This window comes from Aulostomus chinensis, chromosome 5 (assembly GCF_037954235.1).
Source record: "Aulostomus chinensis isolate RoL2024-O1b breed Wild chromosome 5, RoL_Achi_v1.0, whole genome shotgun sequence".
Classification (NCBI taxonomy): Eukaryota; Metazoa; Chordata; class Actinopteri; order Syngnathiformes; family Aulostomidae; genus Aulostomus; species Aulostomus chinensis.
Window position 1 is genome coordinate 28,019,444 of NC_141324.1, and position 22,305 is coordinate 28,041,748.

Genomic DNA, 22,305 nt, shown 5'->3' on the forward strand with positions numbered 1-22,305 from the left:
AGGGAGGGCGAGGCAGAACCGAGGCACCAGTTCTCCTCTCAGAGTCCCAGAACAAAGACCAAGAATAGAGCAGAACATGTGGTGTCATTGAGCGTCGAGAGCAGAATCTTGGAGGTTTGTAGAGTATGCATGGGCAGCGACCTCTAGATGACCTTCAACAACCAGAACACACTGACAAATAATCATGTGATCATGCGCTTTCACTTCCTGTTCAAACATGAAGAGAGTCTGATGAAGGGAGCGAAGCCATTGATGGATCCTAGTTGACAGCGGCGAATGTTAGCAGCTCCGCTAATGAGCCTGCTGTGAGCAGAAAAACATGGATGCTGCATCGATCCACTGCTGTCTCTCTCTCACGCACTTAGGCGCACGCGTGCGCGCACACACACACACACACACACACACAGACAGTCTGACAGGCACAGATGTACACAAACAAACACAAACAAACAGAGAAGTGAAGCTATTAGACTGTGTAACACATGCACACGCTGACATTTGTGTACTCAGTGGAGTGGACAGTCAGAAAGCTTTCACGGCGTCGTGTTTCCTGGAAGAGTTCCACTCTCATCAGCTCAGCCATGGTTGAAGTGGAGCGAGGCGAGGCCCCGCCCCCGAGCCTAGCAGCGCCGGGCGCTTCTGTCAACATACAGCGAGAGCACATCTGACCACAGCGCGTCGTCCACTTCACTGGTCACATCTCCGGGGTCAAGAGTCGCAATTAGCCAGCGTTCTTCAGAGCTGATTGTTTACTAGCCGTGGCAGCCACAAGCTGCTGAGCACAAGTCAAAAACATGTATTTTGCCTTTTGATCCTCGAAAATAGCCGTCTTGAAGACATTTTTCCTTCGTTCATCGCTTCTTTGCGACTCCAGAATGAAGACAGAACCGGCCACATACGTTTAGCTTGAAGCTAAAGGAAACCGAGGGCTAACAACGGCTAAACTGTCCCAAACGGAACTAATCAAAACACCTCAGGTTCTGCGGTACCCAGAACATCCACCACCCGCAGGTATTTTAAGCAGCAGCCTCCACCACTCGCTGCCTCCAACAACAACCAGTTCTTACTTCACCTCAGCTCCTTGAACAGCCCGGCGAGTGCCGATAAAAAGCATTTTGATATGAATAGAAAGAAATAATCTTCCAGCCTGGATACATTTATTCAGCAGAGGTCTTTTATAACTGCGTTTCCTCCTGTCTCAGACTGTTTTTCTCCAGATTTGTACCTTTTATACTCTGGGAACAGTCGAAAAACCAGACAAATGGATCTCATGTGAGTGGAAGGGTTTCTCTCCTCAGCAGCTAAGAGCGAACACATCATTTGGGTCATTTTATGCATCTTAAAAGCTATTTAAAGAAGCGGATCAGAGCTGTTTTGGAATAAATCCCTCGTGCTTCAGCACAGATAGGCAAAAACCACCACCAGCAACTATAACCTCCTGATGTTGGAGCTTCGTGGGTTCTGGAGAAGCTCGGCGAGCCACCGAATCTGAACTTGAAGCTCCAGGCCGTTAGCTTGCGGCCCAAATCAAGCTGCGCTAATGACCTCCAAAGCAAATCTGACACTGAGTCCGCTGGCTCTCAGCTGTCCAGAGAAGAGATCAGCTCCGCTGGAGCGAACACGCCGTGCCACCGCCGCCCACCGGCCACGCTGCAAAAAGTGTCACGCTGAGCAACACAAGCTAAGCAAACATGTTGAGGCTTCTGGGTCTTTAAAGAGCGTCTTTCCTCAACAAACAACTACTTTCATTTTTAGATTTACACGAGATCAATTGATGGTTCCAGCTGCTGACGCCTGAGAATCTATGAATCAATATTTGCATACTTCATTACATCCATCAAACTCGTAAAAGTCTCTTAATATAGATTCCCCCCCCCTCCCCCGAAATTAACACTTTTTCTAACTATTTAATGTCATTGTAAAATATTTGGTCTCTAGTTTGTCAGGGAATATTATTCAAATGTGAAATATTCACTTTAAAGTCGCAGCTCCTCAAACTGAAGAAGTTCTGTTTCATGTTCTTCATCTCTGGATAATCTGACATGAGGATGAGGACGAGTCTTCGTGTCCGTCGGCCTCGGCCACCGATCCGTCTCGTTCAGTCGGCCGACCCAGACGCTAACCCGGCCCCGCGCGCGCTGACATGCAGAGCTGCAGCCTTTCAGCCTCGTCTCAACACGAGTTTATGGGACCAACATTTCTTGCAGTGAACCTCCGGTGCCGGCAGCGTCGGGTGGAGAGGTATTAGTGCTGCTCCGCTGACGTACTCGCCCGTCTAGCCCTTAATGTGCCGATGCTCTGCTCTTGAGCACAGAGGCGGAGGAGGCGCCATGAAGATGGCGTGCTGTGGACAACAGGAATACCTGCTGTCCTCCAACGCATTTAACACCAACAGCACCTTCTGTTTCTCCTCCAGAGAAGCTCAGCCCCCCGACTGTGACCTGTAGCACTCCCAGCCCCTCTGAGGGCCTCCCCCTGAACCCAACGGGTGCAGGCTGTAGACCAGGGGTTGGTGGGGTGGGTAGGGACTGCATAGCTAATACAAACAGCAATTAATCATGAATTGAATCTCAGCTCTGGCAGAAGCAACGCTGAGGTCAGAGCGGCTGTGTTGGCGAGTGAATCTCATTCTCCAGGACCATTGCTGGTCTGGTCATCCACATCAGAGCGAGCTGACGGCTTCCCGGGAGCGGCTGGCACACGTGTCGTCTCCATGAGGCCGAATGCTCCTCCTCCTCCGCCTGATCACGGCTGCAGCTCCGACCGTACGTGCCGGTCGTTGTACGTGTGTCTCTGCTAGGTTTGATGAGTCAGCAGCAGCTTCCTGCGGAGCATCTGAGTGTCGATGCTGAGTCACTTGACTCGATTAATTCGGTGTGAAGCTGATGGATGAAGATGGACGAGTGACGCTCTCTCTCCCTCTCTCTCCCTCCTCCGAGGAGCAGAAGAAGAATATCAAGTAGTGGCGATACGTGTCGGTCAGTCACCGTGGGCTCGGGCCGGTTCAGCAGTACCAAGCGATGTCCTGGTCACTTTGGGCTGAGCTGGGATCTCTGTAATGGTGCCAAAACTTCGTGGTTCGGGTCTGGAGGTGCGGGAGGATCCTGTACGGGAGCTCTGCTTGGCTGCGGCGGTGGCCTCGTAATTCATGACCTCCAGTTGAGCTGTCGTGTCTTCAGGAATGTAGAATAATGGCCTGGTCGATTCATTCCAGGAATCCTGAAAATCATTGCCGGCTGACAAATGGTGGAATTCCAGGAGTTTTCCAGGGAAACTCTTCTCTTTTGCTTTGACTTTCAGCAGGTTACTCTTGATCACCGTCCTCGAGCCTCGTTATTTACATGTTGGAATTCCAAACTGATATAAATCTCTTATTTTGACCACAGAAGATTATATTATTTTCAAATTTCCCCAAATTTACCACATTTTTCCACGTTTCAGTCACTGACAGATACAAAAGCATCAAGAAAATATTCTTCCGGGGTCAAAGTTCAACTGAAGTGACTGACTACGACTGAGAGCTTTGAAGATGTTCCTGTCCCCTGTTCCTCAGGGGTTCCTCAGGGCTTCAGGGTTCTAACCCAAGTGTGTTCTGTCTCCCACAGGAGAGACTGGTGTTGTCAGTCCTGCCTCGATTTGTAGTTTTGGAAATGATCAACGACATGACAAATGTAGACGACGAACACCTCCAGCATCAGTTCCATCGAATCTACATCCACCGCTACGAGAATGTCAGGTGAGGACGCCGCGGTAACGTGTTCCACTTCAATCATGTTTTTGAGAACCTTCTGAAATTAAAAAGGGGACAGAAAAAGACAGAGGTGGTTGAGGTTGTGCTTGGACGGAGGTGGTGCAGTGAGAGCAGGTGTAGCTGGACTGTTTTCCTGTGTTTGACTGGATGGTTTGAAACAACTGACCTGAATATTAAAGTGACATTTCCATATTTTATTCAGCATTCTTTTCGCAGATGTGAAAGGCTTCACAAACCTCTCCACCACGCTGTCGGCGCAGGAGCTGGTGCGAATGTTGAATGAACTCTTTGCTCGCTTTGACCGCCTCGCACACGTAAGTGACCTCTGACCCCTCGCCATCGATGGCGTGTCTTTATTTCATAAGTCCGAGGTAAAACTGCCGCGTTGCTTTATCACTGGAGAGTCTTTCATGGTCGAGTTGTTGAGGATTAATGATCTGTGATTGATCGTCCTGATGTTACGCAGGTGTTTGGAGCATTTTCTTCCACGTGTTTACGTCCCGGTTAGAGAACGTGTGTGCAGTCGGTGTTGTCCGGCAGCGAAACGCCAAATAAATGTGCCAGCTTGATGCGAACATGCAGCACGCGAACGCCTGATAAAACTCTGGCATGACTTCCTGAAATGCGTCCACAGTCTCATTGATTATGAACGACAATGAACGTTAACATCACTTTTCTTTCAGGAGCACATCGGGAGGAGTTACATCGCGAAGTATCATAGTGTGTAACGCCTTAACTGGACAGGAGGGAAATAAATTCAGTGACCTTTCGTTCCACCGTTGGTCTGACAAGCCCGCTTAGTTGGATTTAGCTTATTAACTCTTTACCCGCCACACATATGCACCATGAAGGCATGTGACGTATCAGAAGAAAGATCAAAGCCTCTATTTTCAAAAACACGGTGTGATGGTGCAGTGGGTGGAACCGGTCAGAACCTGGGGGAACGTGGGCCTGGTCGGGTGATGCGTCTAAAAATCGCATGTTTCTAAAATGACACCGACTGCGTCACATTTGGACCGCTGACATCATCTTCACGTCACACAACGGTGGGATCTAAACGGAACCCCCCCCGCTGTTGTTGTTCTAAGGCTCTGACTGGAAAAAAAAACAAAAGCCTTTTGTTGTGATTGTGTCTTAATGTTTCCTCTGGGAGCTGCTGTGGTCTCCTGCAGTCGTGGGTTCACTGGTCTGACTGGTGTGTTGCAGGAGCATCATTGTCTACGTATAAAGATTCTGGGCGACTGTTACTACTGTGTGTCCGGGCTGCCTGAGCCCCGGCAGGACCACGCCCACTGCTGCGTGGAGATGGGCCTCAGCATGATCAAAACCATCAGGTACCCACCTCCTCTGCCTTTACCTGCAGCTGCGGCTGCACCTGCACTCTCACCGACACACCCTCTACACCTGTGCATCCACCTCCACCCTTCAGAATCAGAATCATGAAGAAAACACCTCATGGCTCACAGCGGCTCAGACGCTCTCAGGACAACGGAGGAAACGATTACAGGGTTCTTAGTGGTTCATGGTCAAATAGATTTTTTTAATGTGTTTGTGAAGCCACGACTTTTATACAAATATTGAACTTTGAACAGTTCCTCAGCTGTAAATATGTTCAATATACAGAGGATGAGAGCCACAACGTTTCTCCACAAATCAAATGGAGTTGGCCTCAAGGAGGTCTGTTAGCTTGGGGACGGCGGTGTCTGCATCTGCTAATTCTCTTCTTTCTGTGAGCTAAAAGTAGCTTCCCTCTGACATTTGCAGTCACAGGAATCTGCCTCAAGCTGAGTTTGTACAGTAAATGTACAGTGTTCCCCCGTATCACACATCCACACGCCACCGGAGGGAAGAAAAAAACTTTTGGCGCTGGTATCATGTTTTAGATGTTACGCATGCAGAAGCTCACGAAGCCCAGAAGAGAGAAAGTGATCTTCATCGGAGCGGAAATCACATTTCAGATGATCCTTGGCAGATTTGAGGGGTTTTAAAACCAGAAACGTTGCATTGCTTCTATTTAGGGCTGCAGCAGCAGCAGCAGCAGCAGCAAGGAAACGTGTTGGGAAGTCAAAGCTTCACATCTAAAGCCATGCAACACGAGATTGTTAGCACAAGCGAACGTCAGCTAGCCTCCTAGTGTTAGCCTTGCAGACACTGGGTGATGCTCTGCAGGCAGCAGGTCAGGGGACAGGAAGTAGACGTAAGTTAGTGCTGGGAGGGTGTAGGGTGGACAAGTCCACAAAAACAGAACTAAAAGAAATGAAGCACAAAGCACCTCTATGATGTTTATGTCCAAGTACAGGAGTTGTTCTGAAGCGCCGGCGTGCGTGTAGGTGAGCCAGGGTGACCTCTGACCTCCACAGGGAGGTGAGGAACTCCCCTGCAGAGTCAATACATCACATCATGATGACTAACTGCAGTGTGTGTGTTAATTTCTTGCCCTGGGTGCCGTTCAGCAGCCCAGCCACTTCAAGCACCTGTCACAAACTCCCAGGATGCCTTTCACCTCACATTCATCACTGCTGTTATGAGGCATGGAATGAGGCCGGGAGGCAGGAATGGGCGTGACAGGCCTGCCTGCCGCTCGCAGACCTTTTTCAGGCTCCGCTCGTCATGCCTTTATTGTGTTCCAATGTGAAATGAGAAACCAATGTATTATGGTGTGTGTAAAGCTGTTCCCTTACTGCTGAGCGCACTGGTGCGAGGGAACATGACGTGTTCATTTCATGGTGGATTTACGAGCGCGTTCGTCATCCATGCTTTGGCGTGTTTAAGGTCATTTTCATGTATATTAATTTGCTGAATTAATGCCAACAGACAGTAAACCTCGAAACATTTCAGACAAAATGCTCAACATATGTATGTGTGTGTGTGTGTGTTTGTTTGTTATGGTCAAAGGTCATCATGATGGCACACAACTGTAAAACTACCAAGTTAATTAAAACAGAATTTCACACAAATGTCTCGTAGTGTTAAATCACGAGCTGATGACCTTTTTACACCCCATAGATCATCGCCATCAAGAGAGCCTGCAAAAACACTTTTCAAGCCATTGTTCAGTGTCTCGAGGGAACGACGGATTCGCCCGCCTTCCATTTCATCAACAAAGACAGATTAAATTAAAATATTAAACTAAAATATTAACTAAAATTAAAATATTAAATCCTGTTATACAATCCAGTAAAGTCGGCTCTGGTTTTTCAAGCTGCTGTTCTGTATGACGTGACTGCTGTGTCGTGTTTTAGTTCCCCTCTGCTCCTCAAAGTGTACCTTCTAATCATACTAACGAGGTATTATAATCCTGGCAACCTCCTTTGTTTTTCCCAGGTATGTCAGATCACGTACGAAACACAACATCGACATGCGTATCGGGATCCACTCGGGCTCGGTGCTGTGTGGCGTGTTGGGACTGAGGAAGTGGCAGTTTGACGTCTGGTCCTGGGACGTGGACATCGCTAACAAGCTGGAGTCGGGAGGGATCCCAGGGTGAGTGAAGCAGAACTAGGCTTAAGGTCATTTTGATGAGGTGTAACACCTGGAAGCATCATCACACACATCAGCTAGCTCAGGCCCAGGATGTTGGTTAGCTTAGCACAATGGCTGGTAGCGGGTAGGAAGTGTTAGCATCAGCTAGCTCAGGTCCAGGATGTTGGTTAGCTTAGCACAATGGTTGGTAGTGGGTGAGAAGTGTTAGCATCAGCTAGCTCAGGTCAAGGATGTTGGTTAGCTTAGCACAATAGCTGGTAGTGGGTGAGGAGTGTTAGCATCAGCTAGCTCAGGTCCAGGATGCTGGTGTGTACAGCAGGAGTCCTCCTCCTCCTCATGATCAGTAGCAGCAGTCTGGTTCTGTTGACCCAAGTTCCAATGGAGCTTTGGAGGTGCTGCGCACGTATTCTGTGTCCAACATGGGACTTTTTTGTCTGAACAGTAACTCTGGGTCGGATATTAGACGTTTCTGCTTGTACTCCCCCAGCAAGGTATCAGTGACATCTCTGGATGAATGAATGTCAGTTTAATTACTTTTGTGTGAGAAGCAGAACGACAGCTCTTCTCGTGCCGGGTTTGTACGTGACGTTCATGATAAGGTCATTGATTACATCCAAGGAAGAACGTGCTGCATCAATTACGTTCAACATACCACTCACCTCCCATCTCCCCCTCGCCTGCTTGCTTACCTGACTGGTAGCTCACCTCTGGCTTCAGCCGTGAAAACAACTTTCAGGTTTCTTTGGTTCAGACAGAATCCTGCAGAATTCTCTTGTATCCCTGTTTATCTGTGTTGCACTGTAAAAAAAAAAAAGAAAAGAAAAAAGTTTGTTTTTTGTAAATGTATGCAGACTGTCAATCATTAAACCAGATGGCAGGTGGCGGTGGAGCAAAGATGTCACCGCGTCGATATTCTGAAATAGGCAATTTGGTTTTAACTCAGTGGGATTAAATAAAACCACTCTTTGTTAATGTCACTGTCACAAACTTATCGGACACGTTTTGTTTTTTTTGGTGGTTACCGTAACTGTAAATTATTGTAACCTTTTAAAAGTTTCCAAAAATATATTTGAAAAGACTCAGGGAAGTCCTGATTTTCCGCGAGCAGCTGCACAGTCACTCCGAGAATATTGATGCTGGGAAATATTCCTTTAATCACCAATATTTTTAAAACCAGCTGAAAAATAAACACTAAACTCTCTTACAATGCTGTGAGCCCTCTAACAACAAATATTAGTTTGATATGTGTGATTACGTGCGAGGCATCGCTAGGCAACTTGCTCATGCTAGCCAACTAGCTGCCTGTGTATGCTAACATCACGGACGTACTGACTTCACAAACTCATGTAAGTCTTATCCTAAAAGATCATTTGAAACCATCATTTTTTTTTTTGTTGCGGGTCAGTTTGAACAGAGAAGCAACAAGGCAGCAACTTCGAGTTTCAAGTTGACCCAAATATTCCCTCGCTTTGCTGTTTTCGCTCTCCACCGACCGCTCAGGCTTCTCTCTGGCACTTCAGCCGCTAACAGCTCCCCTGTGCTCTCCAGCTGGTTGCTAACTGTGACTGTTCTGTCTGGACGAGCTGGAAACCACACCAGAGCTGTGGGGGTCGACCACAGGCAGCCGAGGGGCTTTGACTCCCTGCAGGTTTGCGTCTGTTGGCTGACGCAGTTTCACCGCTGCCAATGTCTCATTAGTTTCCGGTGTTTCCATCGTCCCTGCAGGCGGATCCACATCTCCAAAGCAGCCCTGGACTGTTTGAATGGCGACTACGAGGTGGAGGAGGGCCACGGGAAGGATCGCAATGACTTCCTCCGCCGCCACAACATCAAGACGTACCTCATCAAGCAGCCGGAGGAGAGCCTGCTCACCCTGCCAGAGGACATCATGAAGGAGGCAGCCAGCTCGGCCGACCGCCGGGCCAGCAGCGCCACCTTCAATGAGGCATCCTGGAGCCCCGAGCTTCCCTTTGACAACATCGTGGGGAAGCAGAACGTAAGCGCCGCCGCTGCCTGGATGTGGTGTCGGGGTTGTGCACTTTATCACACTGTGAGAGACGTCCATCTTAACCAGCTGTGATTAAACTGCTTTCATTTAAATTTGGGGCGTAAAGAACTTTCTAGAGATGAAAACTGAAGTGGTTCAGACGGGCGTTTCTCCACGGTGCATGGGATCTTCTCGCCTGTTTGTTGGTTGGTTTGGTTTTTGTTTTTTTGGGGTTTTTTTTTGGGGGGGGGGGTTGTTTTTGTCATATTTGTTTTCCTGTGACTTGAGTGGATGACTTTCTGCTGAGAGATGGTGTTGCCATGGTAACACGTCACTGCATGTCAGCCTGTCTGTCTGTGAGGATGACGAGCTTCTGATGCTGTGGCCCATTTAAACATCCTCTTCATCCCGTCTTCATTCGTTTGTGTCTTCTTGCTGTGACGAGGAGTCAGCCCTGCAGGCGTCATGGTGGCATTTTAGGGTTGTTTTTTTTTTTTTTTCAGAGATGGAGTGTCTGAAGGGGGGGGGGGGGGGGGGGTAGTGTTTGGGGACAAATCCAACCTAGTTTTTAATACTTTCACACATCCAGCAGCAACTTTGTGGTATAAAGACTGAGCCTTTTTATCTAAAAGGGAAGAGACACATGGTGACAGCCCACAGAAACAAGGTGGAGGCATGAACGGAGTTCGGGTCAGTTTTTCTAATTAAAATAAGTTGCTTCAAATCTGGTTTGATTAAAGATGAAGAGAATGAATTATGATAATACTAATAAAAAAAAAAAAAAAAGTTAAAAATGTGTTTGAGGATCACAAACGTCCCAAGTTCTACTGTGTTTGTGATATCAATGCCATGTTTTAAATGTGTACCGTGAGGACTTGAGACGATACACGTGTTCGCATGAAGACTTCACGTTTTACCGCTAAATGTGCAACAGAGGCGGTCTGTAAAAACCAACTCAGCCGATCGGCGGACGGATTTCTATCATCTCTCTCATACTGAGTCTGTAAGAGTTTTTATATCATCTTGCTTTTCTAAACATGGTTTACTTGCATGCTGGCAGGTGTCAGATGACACACTCTCAGGGTGCAGGGACAGCTGCTGTACTCTCGCGGAGGGATTCTGGGGGCTGCGGGCGCCCACATGGCGGATCAAGCCTGCGGTGTCAGATTTATTTATCCCTGGGATTGACTCCAGGAAAGTGCTGGTCACGAGCCCGCACAGACACAAGTTCTTCACAGGCGTGTCGTCACGTGTCGTAGCTCAGGACGAAGCAGGGTAAAGCTTCAAATTCAGGCCACATTTGTGGCCCCTGATTTGTTTGAGGGGACGAGCTGTTGCTTACTGGCCGACGACCAACGCCACATCAACAACGCCGTCTGGCCGGGACTCAGTGTTCCTCCTGCGGCACCGAGCAACCTGCTGCTGCTCCTGGAGGCTGAGCAGGAGAGTAGCTGGAGATGTTAAGATGCCAGACCCAGGATGACCTGTCGTTTGTGATACTGAACCCAAAAACAACACAGGACAGTCAATCACGCTGGCTTCCACTTGTATTGCGGCTCCATGTGGAGAAAAGCTCAACATATTAGCTGAAATCCATCCGATGGCAATTAGCTTTTTATTTGATCTACATTTTGTGTCAGACTGTTGGTGAAGTCCCTCCCTCTTCACCTTCCTGCACGTGTCGTGAGATCTATTCTACCCTAACAAACCCTACTGATCAGCAAAATGGAGGCTCCATCTTCAGCCGGTGGCTTTGCCATGCTAAGCTGTGGTCAGCGCCGCCGCGTAAAACGGCTCCGTGTCAGCAAATCACACGGAACTTCGCCACCAGCTCAGATGTGTCCTTCCGCGGTTGAAAATTACTTTGTCTTTTTAGGAGAAACCAAAACTTAAATGAGCAAGCTAACACCCCGCTAGCATTCGCAGGTCTTGTTGCTAGCAATCAGCAGAAAAATGATGTTATGTCCATTTGCCGCAAAACATTCCCTTTCGTTTTCTTAAAGATTGTGGTGACTCCTCCCTGCAGCCACTGACCTCTGCGTTACCTCCGGTGTGTTTCTGAGAATGTGTGCAGCTCACAGCGTTTGATGTTCACTGGGCACGTGCGGATTCACGCTGATTCCGAGAAGTGTCACTTCTTTGTTTGTGGCACAGTGAGAGCCTGTCAGCGTCTGTGTGCACATCAAAGGCTCCTCACAGGAGTTTGGGAGTCTTTCATGTCTTAACTCGGCTCTCACTCCGCTGGGTTTGTGTCCTCTGGGTTCCCGTCCTGCCGTCCTGTTGGTTGGATTCAGTTTTCAGCATCACTGGAGTGATGGCAAAATACTAGGGTGTGTGTGTGTGTGTGTGTGTGTGTTCTCATCCAGCTATTTTTATGAAGGCAGTTGCTTGTTTCGGGCAGTATTGTGAGGTGAAATGTGACTTCTCTACCTTCTTCTGAATATTTCCATTAAGGTTTTAACATGTCAGAGTATCTCCTTCATGTTTCTGTTCACATGCCACAGTGTAAAGTCCAACTAATCACTTATAAACACGCACACACACACACACACACACACACACACACACACACCAGTTTGGGAAAAAGTAGGTCAAAGGTCAAAGGGCGTCTCTAGCTTCAGAGCTAACGGTTAAGTGCTAATCTCATTTTGTTTCAGCCGTTATTCTGACAGTCAACATGGTGCTCAACTGAAGAATGTAGACTAAACGTCGGAGCGTCGACATTGTCAACGCCGTTCCGTTATCGAAGAATCAATGGGGCCAAAGCTTGTTGATCCTGCGAGTCACGACTCGGGCCTGACAAGGCAGACGAAGAAGGGAGAAGATTTCCAGTTACCGCTTTAACCGTTGACGTGAGAACGTCTTTGTGGGGCCTCTAAAGCCTTGTAGCTTTTATCAACCCGCTGTGCTGGAGACACGGACGTTCACGCAGGTGACTCCCTGAGGGTTTATGATCCCATCAGCAGACCTTTAGCTGCGCCGTCATTACATCCAGTATCTCTGGAACCGCCAGTACTTCACTATCATAGTCAAACAACCTCCATCAAGCTTCCACAGTTTTGGCAACAACTTGGAAAGCAAAGTGTTGGATGTTGTGACGACGACACGGCTGGCCGGCTGACGAGGACTCATCAGGGAGGATGGATGTGGTTCCAGCGATGTCGCCCAGCCAGTCAGACTTAGAGGAGTCACGGTCAGACGAGCTGGGTGAGGAACTCCAGCACTGAACTGGGACTCCCACCGCCGTGGAGGCTCCTGGAGGCTCCGGGAGGCTCCAGGAGCGGCTGAGTGTCTTCACCTCTTTCATGCTTGGCTGTGTGCCTGCTGGCGGCCATGATGCACAGCACTGTCACAGCGCTTTCACCTCAAAGTAGCTTGTGTGTTTCCTCACAAGACCCAGTTACTCAGATCCAACTCCAAAAGAGTTCTTTACTGGCTGAAGGGTGTTTGGGAGCTTTGCTCTCACCTCTGCTGCCGCTCTGATCCCTCTCTCACAGAACAACGTCTCCTGTATTCGTCGTCGTCCCAGCATGGAATGGATTCTCCTTCATCTCTCCAACAAATGAGCTGAAAATCAGGTTTTACATAAACTTGCCAAAACAGGCAAATGAGGCGGAACACATTGTTCCACATCGAGCCCACGACCAACATCGCACTGCTGATTTGTATCAAAAACGACAAATTCTGGTGTCACACGGGTTCCTTTGTCTTCTCAGCCGTCTCTCGTTCCTCCCAGGTTTCTCTAATTCTTCGCCCCAGTCTACGTCAGTTATTATTTGAATAAACTTATAAATTGAATTATTATGAGAAATACATATTGGGACATGAACTACTGGCGTGTTTACGACCTTTCGAAACAAAGGCTCTATCAAATCGCGGCGCACGCCGGCGCTAATGACATCATCACGTCCGGCGTCCTCATGCTTTATCCAGCTAGTGAACCTAGTCCAGGTGCTCCATCAGGTGCTCCAGCGTGTTCCTGAGGCTGGTCTGATGGTGATGGTGCCTTGGTGTTGAGGAGCAGCAGGAGACGTAGACCCAGAAGAGACCTGCTTCTCCTCCTCCCAGACCTGCTCCTCCTCATCCCAGACCTCCTCCTCCCAGACCTGCTCCTCCTCCTCCTCCCAGACCTGCTCCTCCTCCTCCTCATCCCAGACCTCCTCCTCCCAGACCTGCTCCTCCTCCTCCCAGACCTGCTCCTCCTCCTCCTCATCCCAGACCTCCTCCTCCCAGACCTGCTCCTCCTCCTCCTCCCAGACCTGCTCCACCTCCTCCCAGACCTGATCCACCCACCCCACTCAAACAACAGCACTCCAAGTCCCCGATCCAAGTCCAAGTTCAGAGGGAACAACACACCAGGCTCTCTGATTGGTCTGAGTGACGTCATACCTGGACCACACCTGTGAATACTCAGGTGTCTAATGACGGCCTCTTAGCCCAGTGCTTACGCTCCTCTAAATACCAGAATGAGGCTGAACGCACAGCGCTCCCATAGCGCCACCTACCAACGGTTGAATCAGGTCCAGAGTGTTTTCAGCTCTTAAAGGTTTTTTCATCCTGCAGTTCTCAGGAATTTTCACAGAATCTTTGTCATGTGACCTTTGGTCTCAGCTGACTCCATCATGGCTTCTCGGCTGTGATGCAGAGTGCAGGACTTTGTGGTTCTTACAGAACCTAGTAACTCCAAATTTCTCTTGGGGGGCGGGGGCGAGGGGGTTGTTTAAGGAGGCAGACGCGATTCATTCTCTGGACGATTCACCAACAGTGTTTTGGCTTTCGGATTTCCTGGCTACCATCAACTGAGTCATCGTGAATGCTTTCTGCTTTTCAAGACGTGTCTTTCAAAGCCAGTTTTTGAGGTGCAAAAGGAAGTCATCATGTCAGTTTTGTTGTCTGTCTCTTCACGCCGTTCCTTATACACAACTTCTCGCTTTTATTCACTCCTCATTTCTGTGCTGAGCTATCGGAGGGGAGCTGGTGTGTGTGTGTGTGTCGATCCATCCTCCATCCATTTTCTATGGACTGGTTGTGTGTCGATCCCTGCTGTCGAATAAATGTGGTGATATTTCACTGCGTTGGACCAAATCCGCCATTCGCCCCGAAGCTTGTTGGGGTTTTACATAACCGCTCGCTCACGATCCTTTGAAGAGCAGCGGCTCCAAACAAGATGCAGTCAATTATAGTTCCTGGCTGTAAAGGAGCAGATAATCTGTCACACCAGCAGACATGTGCCACATCCAGCACATGGAGATCCTCCTCCACCTCCACTTGCCCTTTCTTCTGCTATCATATGTTGGCATTTCCAGAATACAAAGGTATCAAAAGTGCAACCTCGGTGCGGCCGAGCGGCGCTCCAGGCGGCGTCACACTGAGCCAGTCTCAGGAAATGTCAGATTTCAGCTGCAGGCTCCTGCAGAGACCAGAAAGACGCGGCGCCGCGGCATCGAAACTGTGACAGCTCAGCAGAAACTTAGAGGTTTTATGAAGCTGTAAACCTCCAGATAGAGAGCTTTTAGTCTGGAGTGGTGTCGATGCAAATTATTCATGTGTGCTGTCAGTGAATCTTCAGTGAATCTTGTGCCATCACATGGAGAACGAGGACGTCGAGAACAAAAGGCCTCAGAACTTGAGAACCACAACTGCTTTTGGGCTCCACAGGGAAACACAAGTTATATTACATTTTGTACAGCTACTGTACACACACACACACACACACACACACACACACCAAAAAAAACACATCAAGTAACCAAACCAACCGATAGTCTTGCGTCTGCATCAGGCGGCGTCCACACGTGTGTCTCTCGGCACAGACGTGAGACAATTGTGACGGGGGGGGGGGGGCATCGCTGGTTCGATTCCCTCTGTTGCCTCCATCTTGGTCTGGCGGCGGGCCGGAGGTATCGTCGGGAGCTGTGACGTCCAGGACAGAAACGCCTCATTAATGCAACATGTTTGAGCTCCTTTAATGCCTGCAGAGGAACTTCTGACAGTCTCCGTGTGATGGATGGCGTTTCTGAACGTGACGGCGAGTGATTGGTCAGAGACAAACTGAATCTGTCACGCACCTCCATCCACCATCCACAAACACACACACACGCGGGTGCAGGAAGTGATCGCGATGATGGAGGTGTGTGAGAGAGGTTGCCAAAAAAGGACAGCGCTTGTCTGAGTGGGCCAGGGCCTTCCGGTGGGAGGTCTGCTCACTGGGGGCTCCATCCTGAAGACCACAGCCTACTGGTCTGCGCTCACCCTGAGCCACTGGTTTCCAGTAGGACCTTGCTGACTAATGTTGAGTCTTACTTTCATAAACTGGCTGTCGGGGAACATCAGGAAGGAGTTGAGCAGCTTTTGGGATCTTGAAGGACTCGTGATTTGTGATTGAAAGACTGAGACATCCCCAGGACGGCAGACGGCTTTGAAAGGGTTCTTGAGAAGACGAGGCCTGAAGCCCAGAGGGTGGAAAGATGTTTTCTTTTTTGCTGACGCGTCCTCCGCCGGACACCTTGAGCGTCACGTGACGGCTCGGCTCGGGCCGTCATTCATTGTCTCCCTCAGCTGTGTGTTTTCACCCTCACCCGTGTGTGTGTGTGTGTGTGTGTGTGTGTGTGTGGTCACCGCCAACATCAACAGGCTGCGAGTGAATGAGATGCATGACTTGCTCTGAAGTTGCATTTTGGTCCTCCCTTCTCTTTGTTTCTCCTTTCTTTTCTGTTCCGTATGAAACCAAACGTAACTGTGTGTCTTGTTCTTTTCTTTTATTTGTCGTTCTGAATGAAACAAAAGGGGGACAAGCAGGTTCATTCTATGTGCATGTGCTTTCCCCCTATAGACTCTGGCTGCCCTAACGAGAAATTCGATAAATCTGCTTCCAAACCATCTCGCACAAGCTTTGCATGTCCACTCTGGTCCTGAGGAAATTAACAAGCGAATAGAGAGCGCCATCGACTTACGGAGTGGCGATAAGTTGAGAAGAGAGCATATCAAGCCTTTCTCACTGATGTTTAAAGACTCCAGCCTGGAAGAGAAGGTAGCTGGAGTTTTAGTCAGATGACTGTTTGATCTCCTTTTCTCTCTCTCCCTCCTCACATCTACTCTTAGATGGAAATTTGCAGACGTAAAACGATAACAGGCTCTTTCTTTTTTTCTCCCCCCCCCCCCATCATGAGTAAGCTAAAGGCACTTGAGGTTTTATTGAGATTATTATTATTTTTATTTATTTTTTTAATTCTTGGGGACAAACTGTGTTTACGTGAACGTAATATGGACACGCTGCCCGAGTCTTTTTTTGCCCCGTAACTTGTTCCCTCCCTCCAGCGGGCGGCGTCTCAAGAGTGTCACCAGAATAATTAACTTGCATGAACACGTGGAATAATTTTCCAGGTTTTTGTACACAAGCTTGATTGCCCGTTTCTTATTGTTTATGAAATGTTTGAGACGAGTAAAACAACAAAGACTGGAAGGAGAAAAGAGATCTTCAGAGAGACAGCGAATTTAACATTTTAAAAGAAGTGAAGAGAATCCGGCATTCCAGGTAAAAAAAAAAAAAAAGGAAACGTTCAGGCCTTTTTGTCGGCATCATTATATTAAATATTCAAATCAATAAAGACCGAAAATGTGGGACGAGTCATGAAAGTCAGCTTCTCAAACATCTGATTCGTGGACTAAATGTGGTTTAGCCGGCTCGCAAAAATCTCTTTTGGCTCGTATGGATTTACTTGTTGATATGACGAAACTGAAAGTTCTCTGGTGACACGTTTGAGGCTGCGCGGCTGAAAACAAGCATCCAAATCTCCAGGCTTCCACGGGGAACCCTCAGAATTGAAGGAACTGAGGAGAACAACAGTTTGTTCCTCCTCTGAAGCACAACTTCCTGGAGCTCAATCCTGCAGACTCGCTCCGTCAGCGCTGCTCCATGATGCAGGAGGGCGAAACGTTGAGCCTCCTTCAGTTTACTCATGACCAACCGTCCATGGACCCTTTTACAGTCTTGTGGGGAAAAAAAGTTGACTCCTTCAACTTTTCTTTTGTCCCCCCCCCCCCCCTCCAGAATCACATTGCATTCATGAAAACAAGAATTAACTGACATCCTCTGTCATATTTGGGACTTCCGTGTCTCTCAGTTACAGCACAGCCTCTTCACTTGGACGTGAACACGGCAGGGAGGATTTTTTTGGGACTTCTTTTTTTTTGTCGTGACGTAAAACAAAAATAGGGACGTTTATTTAGGAAATTAAGAAACGGAGCCGAGCTCGAGACACGAGTTTATTCTCGTGAGTGATAAGAACAAGAGTTTGCTTTCAGCCCACTTCCTTACTCGTATTTGTACTTTAGCTCCCCGTTGAGATTTTCTTGAGAAAACAGCGATGAAATATTCTCGCCAAAACAAACCGATGCGTTCATGTCCCGCCTCCACGTCTGGATGTGGTGGCCAACGCTGGACTTCCCCGCTGTTGACCCCCAAACAGCAGCCGGACCACTAGGATGCGGCTGCTCACCACACGAGCGCGTAGGCAGATAACGTTTGGCAGGTAAACTAATGAACGCCGACTGAAGATTCACTTGACGCCACACAGCAGGAGCTCGTTTGCGGACGACAGCAGGAGATCCTTCAGCGACCGTTTCTGACGTTTTCCGTGGCGGCGATGAGACGTGGAAGTTCAGCCGGAAAAAAAAGTTTCTGGTGTTATTTTTCTTTGATGAATGCAATGCACTTCTGCAGCTTTTTTTGTCCCTTCTTCTTATTTTTGTTTCACGAATAAGCTGACCTTTGAGTTGACCTTCACATTGCCCCCCCCCCCCCCCCCCGCACTCCCATCCCCCCCTCCATCCCATCAGAACTTTTCATGAACCTCCTTTTTTCTGGTCAACCTCTTAACCTCTTCAGTCGTGTGCAGTGATTTGCTGTTGGCCTCCCTCTTTTTAATCTTTATTTTGTTTTTTTTTGTTTTTTTTTTTTGTTTTTGCCAAAGTTGTGATGAAACGTGACGCATCCTCTTGCTAATTTCCCAGCACCCTTTGAGAAAGAGACAGAGCGAGGACGGGGCAGCGGGGGTCACGGGGGTTTGCTCTGGGACTGTGACTCATCCGTCTGGAGTCTTCAGGAAAAGCTAATATCCTCATTATCCGTATTATCCTCCATCTTGGGACCGTTAAAGCGTCTCTGCAGTGGTGGGACAAACAAACGTCTAATTCCAACAAGTTACCAGGCCAATTTCTTACCTAAAACTTGCTTTGGGCTTCGGTAGATTGCAACTGTTGGAACCCTTTTCCAATTCAACGTTGTTTTGGACGGTACATTTATTGGGATTCTAGGCAGGAAGAAGACAACATGATGACCGTCAAAAGTCAGTTTCACTTCCTGTAGTGGCAGCAGAGCCAGCTTTCATTTTAGTCAGTGCGTTTGTTTATGCTATGCTAAGCTAATTTCCTCCCACCGCTGTTTGACAGTCAGACGTGAGAGAAGTGTTGAACTGGTTCTTTAGAATTTCTCTTCACAAAGAAGCAACACAAATATAGTACAAGTAGAATTACTGCGCACCTGCGTGAGTAGAAATCATGTACTATGTGTATCTGGATTGGAGTTAAAGAGTTTCTAGATGTTGTACTTTGTATCTTGATCGCTCATGAAAGGGCAGATGACACTGTTACTACTCGATATTTCTAAAATTCAGACTATAACTGCGTCGGCCCTCCAGGGCCCCTCCTAGTGCAGCGTATTTATGGGCAGCGCTCTTTGTCTGTGTCTCCGCTAACAGCTAGCATGGTGCTTGTCAGCTTCACAGCATCCCCGGGACCCCCAGCTAACCCACCGGCTCCTGTCTCTCTCTAACGCTTGTGGTTGAACCGTTGCATGCGTCTGTGGCAACATGGTGGTGTGATTGTGGTGCAGTTTAACGTCTTATCTGTCAGTCTGAAAAGATGTCGGTGTATCTTCTCACCTCCTCTTCCCTCTTGTCTTGCTCGCGGCGCAGTACTCCCAGATGAGGGACGAGGTCTTCAAGTCCAACCTGGTGTGCGCCTTCATCGTGCTCATCTTCATCACCACCATTCAAAGTCTTCTTCCCTCTGCCAGGTAAAGCAGGACTGATACAGTTGAATTTCCTCTGTGCCACAGGTTAGCTGCAGCGCCACTAGCTTACACTGTCTCAGTTTCTGGTTCAGGCATCAAAGCAAACATGACAAGTAGCCGTAAACTGTTAAAATACATTTTTGCCAGAATGTAGGTTTTAAAACCTTTAATTATTTTCTGCAGATGAAGCCTTCTATTGGATGACGTCGCATCAAGCTGTGGACCATGAGCTCTGACTGGTCATGGTTGCTGCCAAGTGCCGCGGTTTGCTAGTTAGCTAGTTGCTAGTTAGCTTAGCTTACTAACAGGACCTAACATCTCATGACACCATCTCATTTTAACCACAAGCTTCAACATTTGAGCCTCAAGTTGATCCACTGAGTTAAAGCCTGAAGCAAACAAAACTTCATGAGGCTAGCACAGATGGCTAGCATGCTAGCCGCACTCAGCATCTGATGAAGGATAGTCAGTGCTAACAATCCCCGTCAAAAACCTTGAGCTTGAGCCCAACATTGCCAGATCATCCCGAAATCTACCGCCAGTTTGGTTCCACTGAAGTGGTGAAATGCGGTGTGCAAACACCCACAGCACGCCGCTGGTGCCGGGAGAACCTTCATGCTAATTGGCTTTCATGACGCAGCTTGAAGCTAACAGCTAGTGGTTGTGCTCTGGTAAAGACGATTCTCCCTCATCTCTTCGCACTTCCAGATGCGAATTGCGACGCTGTGAGCCAATTTCCCGGTGTAACTGCACCTCTCAGTGAATTAGCGCCTCTCGGTTCTAGTGTTCTACGGTTCGCTTACTTTTTTAGCAAACGGATTTTGATCCCAACATGGATGTTACTTTTATTCTGTCCTTCATTATACTCCGCAGAATGGTAACCATGGTGATCCAGTTCTCCGTCCTCATCGTCCTCCACTCCTGCCTCGTCATCGTGACGACGGCGGAGGACTACAAGTGTCTCCCTCTGGTCCTGCGTAAATCCTGCTGCTGGATCAACGAGACCTACGCGGCCCGGAACGTCATCATCTTTGTCTCAATTCTCATCAACTTCCTGGCGGCCATGATCAACATCGTGAGTTCCATGTTCGGCTACGGATCCAACAATCCCATCCCGAGTTAGAAGCGGTGCATGGGCTTAACTCATGGAGGAAACCTGCTGAATCTGAAACCTGTTAATTGTTGGCGACCATCATGATGGGGGAGCTCAGGCGGCCTCATTGAGCTGTTTATAGTTTAGACGAACATAGAAATGTAGTTGAAATCAAACGTTTGCAAAGTTATCAAAAATCTTATTCGCGCTATAAAAAAAATCCATCATCATCCACTTGAAATGCAGAGTTTAGCGATTTAGCCACCAACCTTAAAATGAAGAAATTAAGTTACTGAAGTGGAAGAAAAAAACAACAGTTAACTTTCCCGAAGAAATATATTTAGGGGTCCTGAAAGTGGGAAAGGGTGAGAGGCTGAGACTTCCTGGCACTTTGGGCTGAAGAACCCATCAAAACGACCCCAACAAAACTCAGTAAAGCTGCGCCTTGGGACGCTCCCGCGGCAGGAGTGCACCGAGTGCTCCAGCAGCTCATTCTCCGGCACTTTATGCCCTAGATTTTAGTCGGGTGATTATTTATTGAAGTGAAAACCTTATTTTTGTAAACTCCGGTGTCACTTTCAGCAGCAGCCCCAGCGCTGAGTCACAACCCGGGTAAAAAGTCTCAGTGACAGAGATGAACTTTGAGCACAGTTTCGTCGAGTAGATAAAATTCTGCATTTATCGGGGAAGCTGCGGCGCCATCGTCAACCCGGGCGGCGCCAGCGTGATGGACGAGACGATGATTCCGAACTGCAGAATAAGAAAAACCCTTGAAAAACATGCAGATACTTAAATATGTGCAAACATGTATTCTTCAAAGATAGGGAGCGTTTATGAACCAAGATCTTACATCATGATTACATGTTAAAAAAAACTGTATTTTATAAAGAAGTGCTTTTGTTTTTTTCAGTTATTATTACTACTTTTTTTTGGCATTATAAGTGTGTATTCTGCCTTTCAAATAGTAACTAATACCTTTGACTCACCACGATGTTTTTTCCTGCGTGACGTCTTTGAGACTCCAGGACGCAGAAAGAGCCGGCCACGTATCGTTGTTATCGGCGATCCTGGAGTCACCAAGACGTCATGCAGGAGGGCAAAAAACATATTTATGAGTCAAAGACACACGTTTGTGAGTATTTAGCAGGTAAAATACTCTTTTTGTGGGGAAAAGTACAGATTTGAAAGATGCGAAAAGGAACTTCAGTCCCTCCAGAAAAATGCAGAGGGTTTTTTTTTTGTGTGTGTGATTGTTGTGGGCAAAAATCTTTGATTATGCAGCACGTTTTCTTCAAAGATTGCGATGGAATATGCGGGATTTTTATGTAGTGATATTTCAGGAATTTGCAAAACCTGCGGTTTGATGAAAAATAAATAAACAGTGCTTCCCCCAACACTCTGTCCTCGCTGGGCGACGACCTTCATATGAAGAGACCATTCCTAATGACTTGCTGTGATAAGCGAACGTACCGCGTCTCAGGAAGTTGCTGGGAATCAGGAATTTCTCATCTTGGTTTATTTGCGCTAGACACACGGCTCAAACTTACGAAACCTTGATGAGTCCAACAAGTTCCAAGCTCATTCTTGATGGCAAACGGGACAGATTTGCGGCCTTGAACAGGTCTTCTCCGCGGGGTGTGCAGCTCTCCGATGACGTCACTTCACAACGCTCCCAGGGCAGCGGGAGGGAAATGGCTGTTGTGTGAAGTAAACGCAACGTGTGACTTATTTTGCAACACCAAGCGGGGATTATAAAATCACGCAAGCCCCACATATTTCACGCATTTTGTGTGGAAATCGTCGATTTACGTGGTAAAAGTGCGGCGTCTTTGAAAAAATGCGGCCCCCTCATGAATGTGCGGACTTTGGCTGATTGTGCGTTGAATTATGCGATGGCATGATCGCGTTTTTCTGGAGGG

General features: G+C 48.0%; 1 protein-coding gene and 1 long non-coding RNA gene across 4 annotated transcripts in view; one reads left to right on the forward strand and one right to left on the reverse strand.

The window, feature by feature from the left end:
- The window catches only part of adcy8 (adenylate cyclase 8 (brain)), a 58,151-nt gene that overhangs the window by 20,429 nt on the left and 15,417 nt on the right, over window positions 1–22,305 (forward strand). Inside the window, exons 3-10 of one of the 2 annotated variants that reach the window (XM_086204403.1) lie at window positions 3,606–3,736; window positions 3,954–4,065; window positions 4,958–5,085; window positions 7,076–7,234; window positions 8,960–9,230; window positions 16,054–16,251; window positions 19,196–19,296; window positions 20,167–20,368. In XM_086204403.1, the coding sequence (XP_086060529.1) occupies window positions 3,606–3,736; window positions 3,954–4,065; window positions 4,958–5,085; window positions 7,076–7,234; window positions 8,960–9,230; window positions 16,054–16,251; window positions 19,196–19,296; window positions 20,167–20,368 (1,302 nt within the window). The remainder of the gene's footprint in view (window positions 1–3,605; window positions 3,737–3,953; window positions 4,066–4,957; window positions 5,086–7,075; window positions 7,235–8,959; window positions 9,231–16,053; window positions 16,252–19,195; window positions 19,297–20,166; window positions 20,369–22,305) is intronic. The other variant, XM_086204404.1, reaches the window with a different exon arrangement.
- Window positions 7,956–20,159, reverse strand: LOC147262034 (uncharacterized). Of its 2 annotated transcripts, XR_015115943.1 has the most exons (6): window positions 20,097–20,159; window positions 19,163–19,289; window positions 18,444–18,532; window positions 14,981–15,134; window positions 11,301–11,498; window positions 7,956–8,032 (listed from the first exon to the last, which is right to left on the reverse strand). It is a non-coding gene; the product is annotated as an uncharacterized LOC147262034 (long non-coding RNA). The 2 variants fall into 2 exon arrangements; XR_015115942.1 differs by lacking the exon at window positions 7,956–8,032 and having other exon boundaries at window positions 10,752–11,498.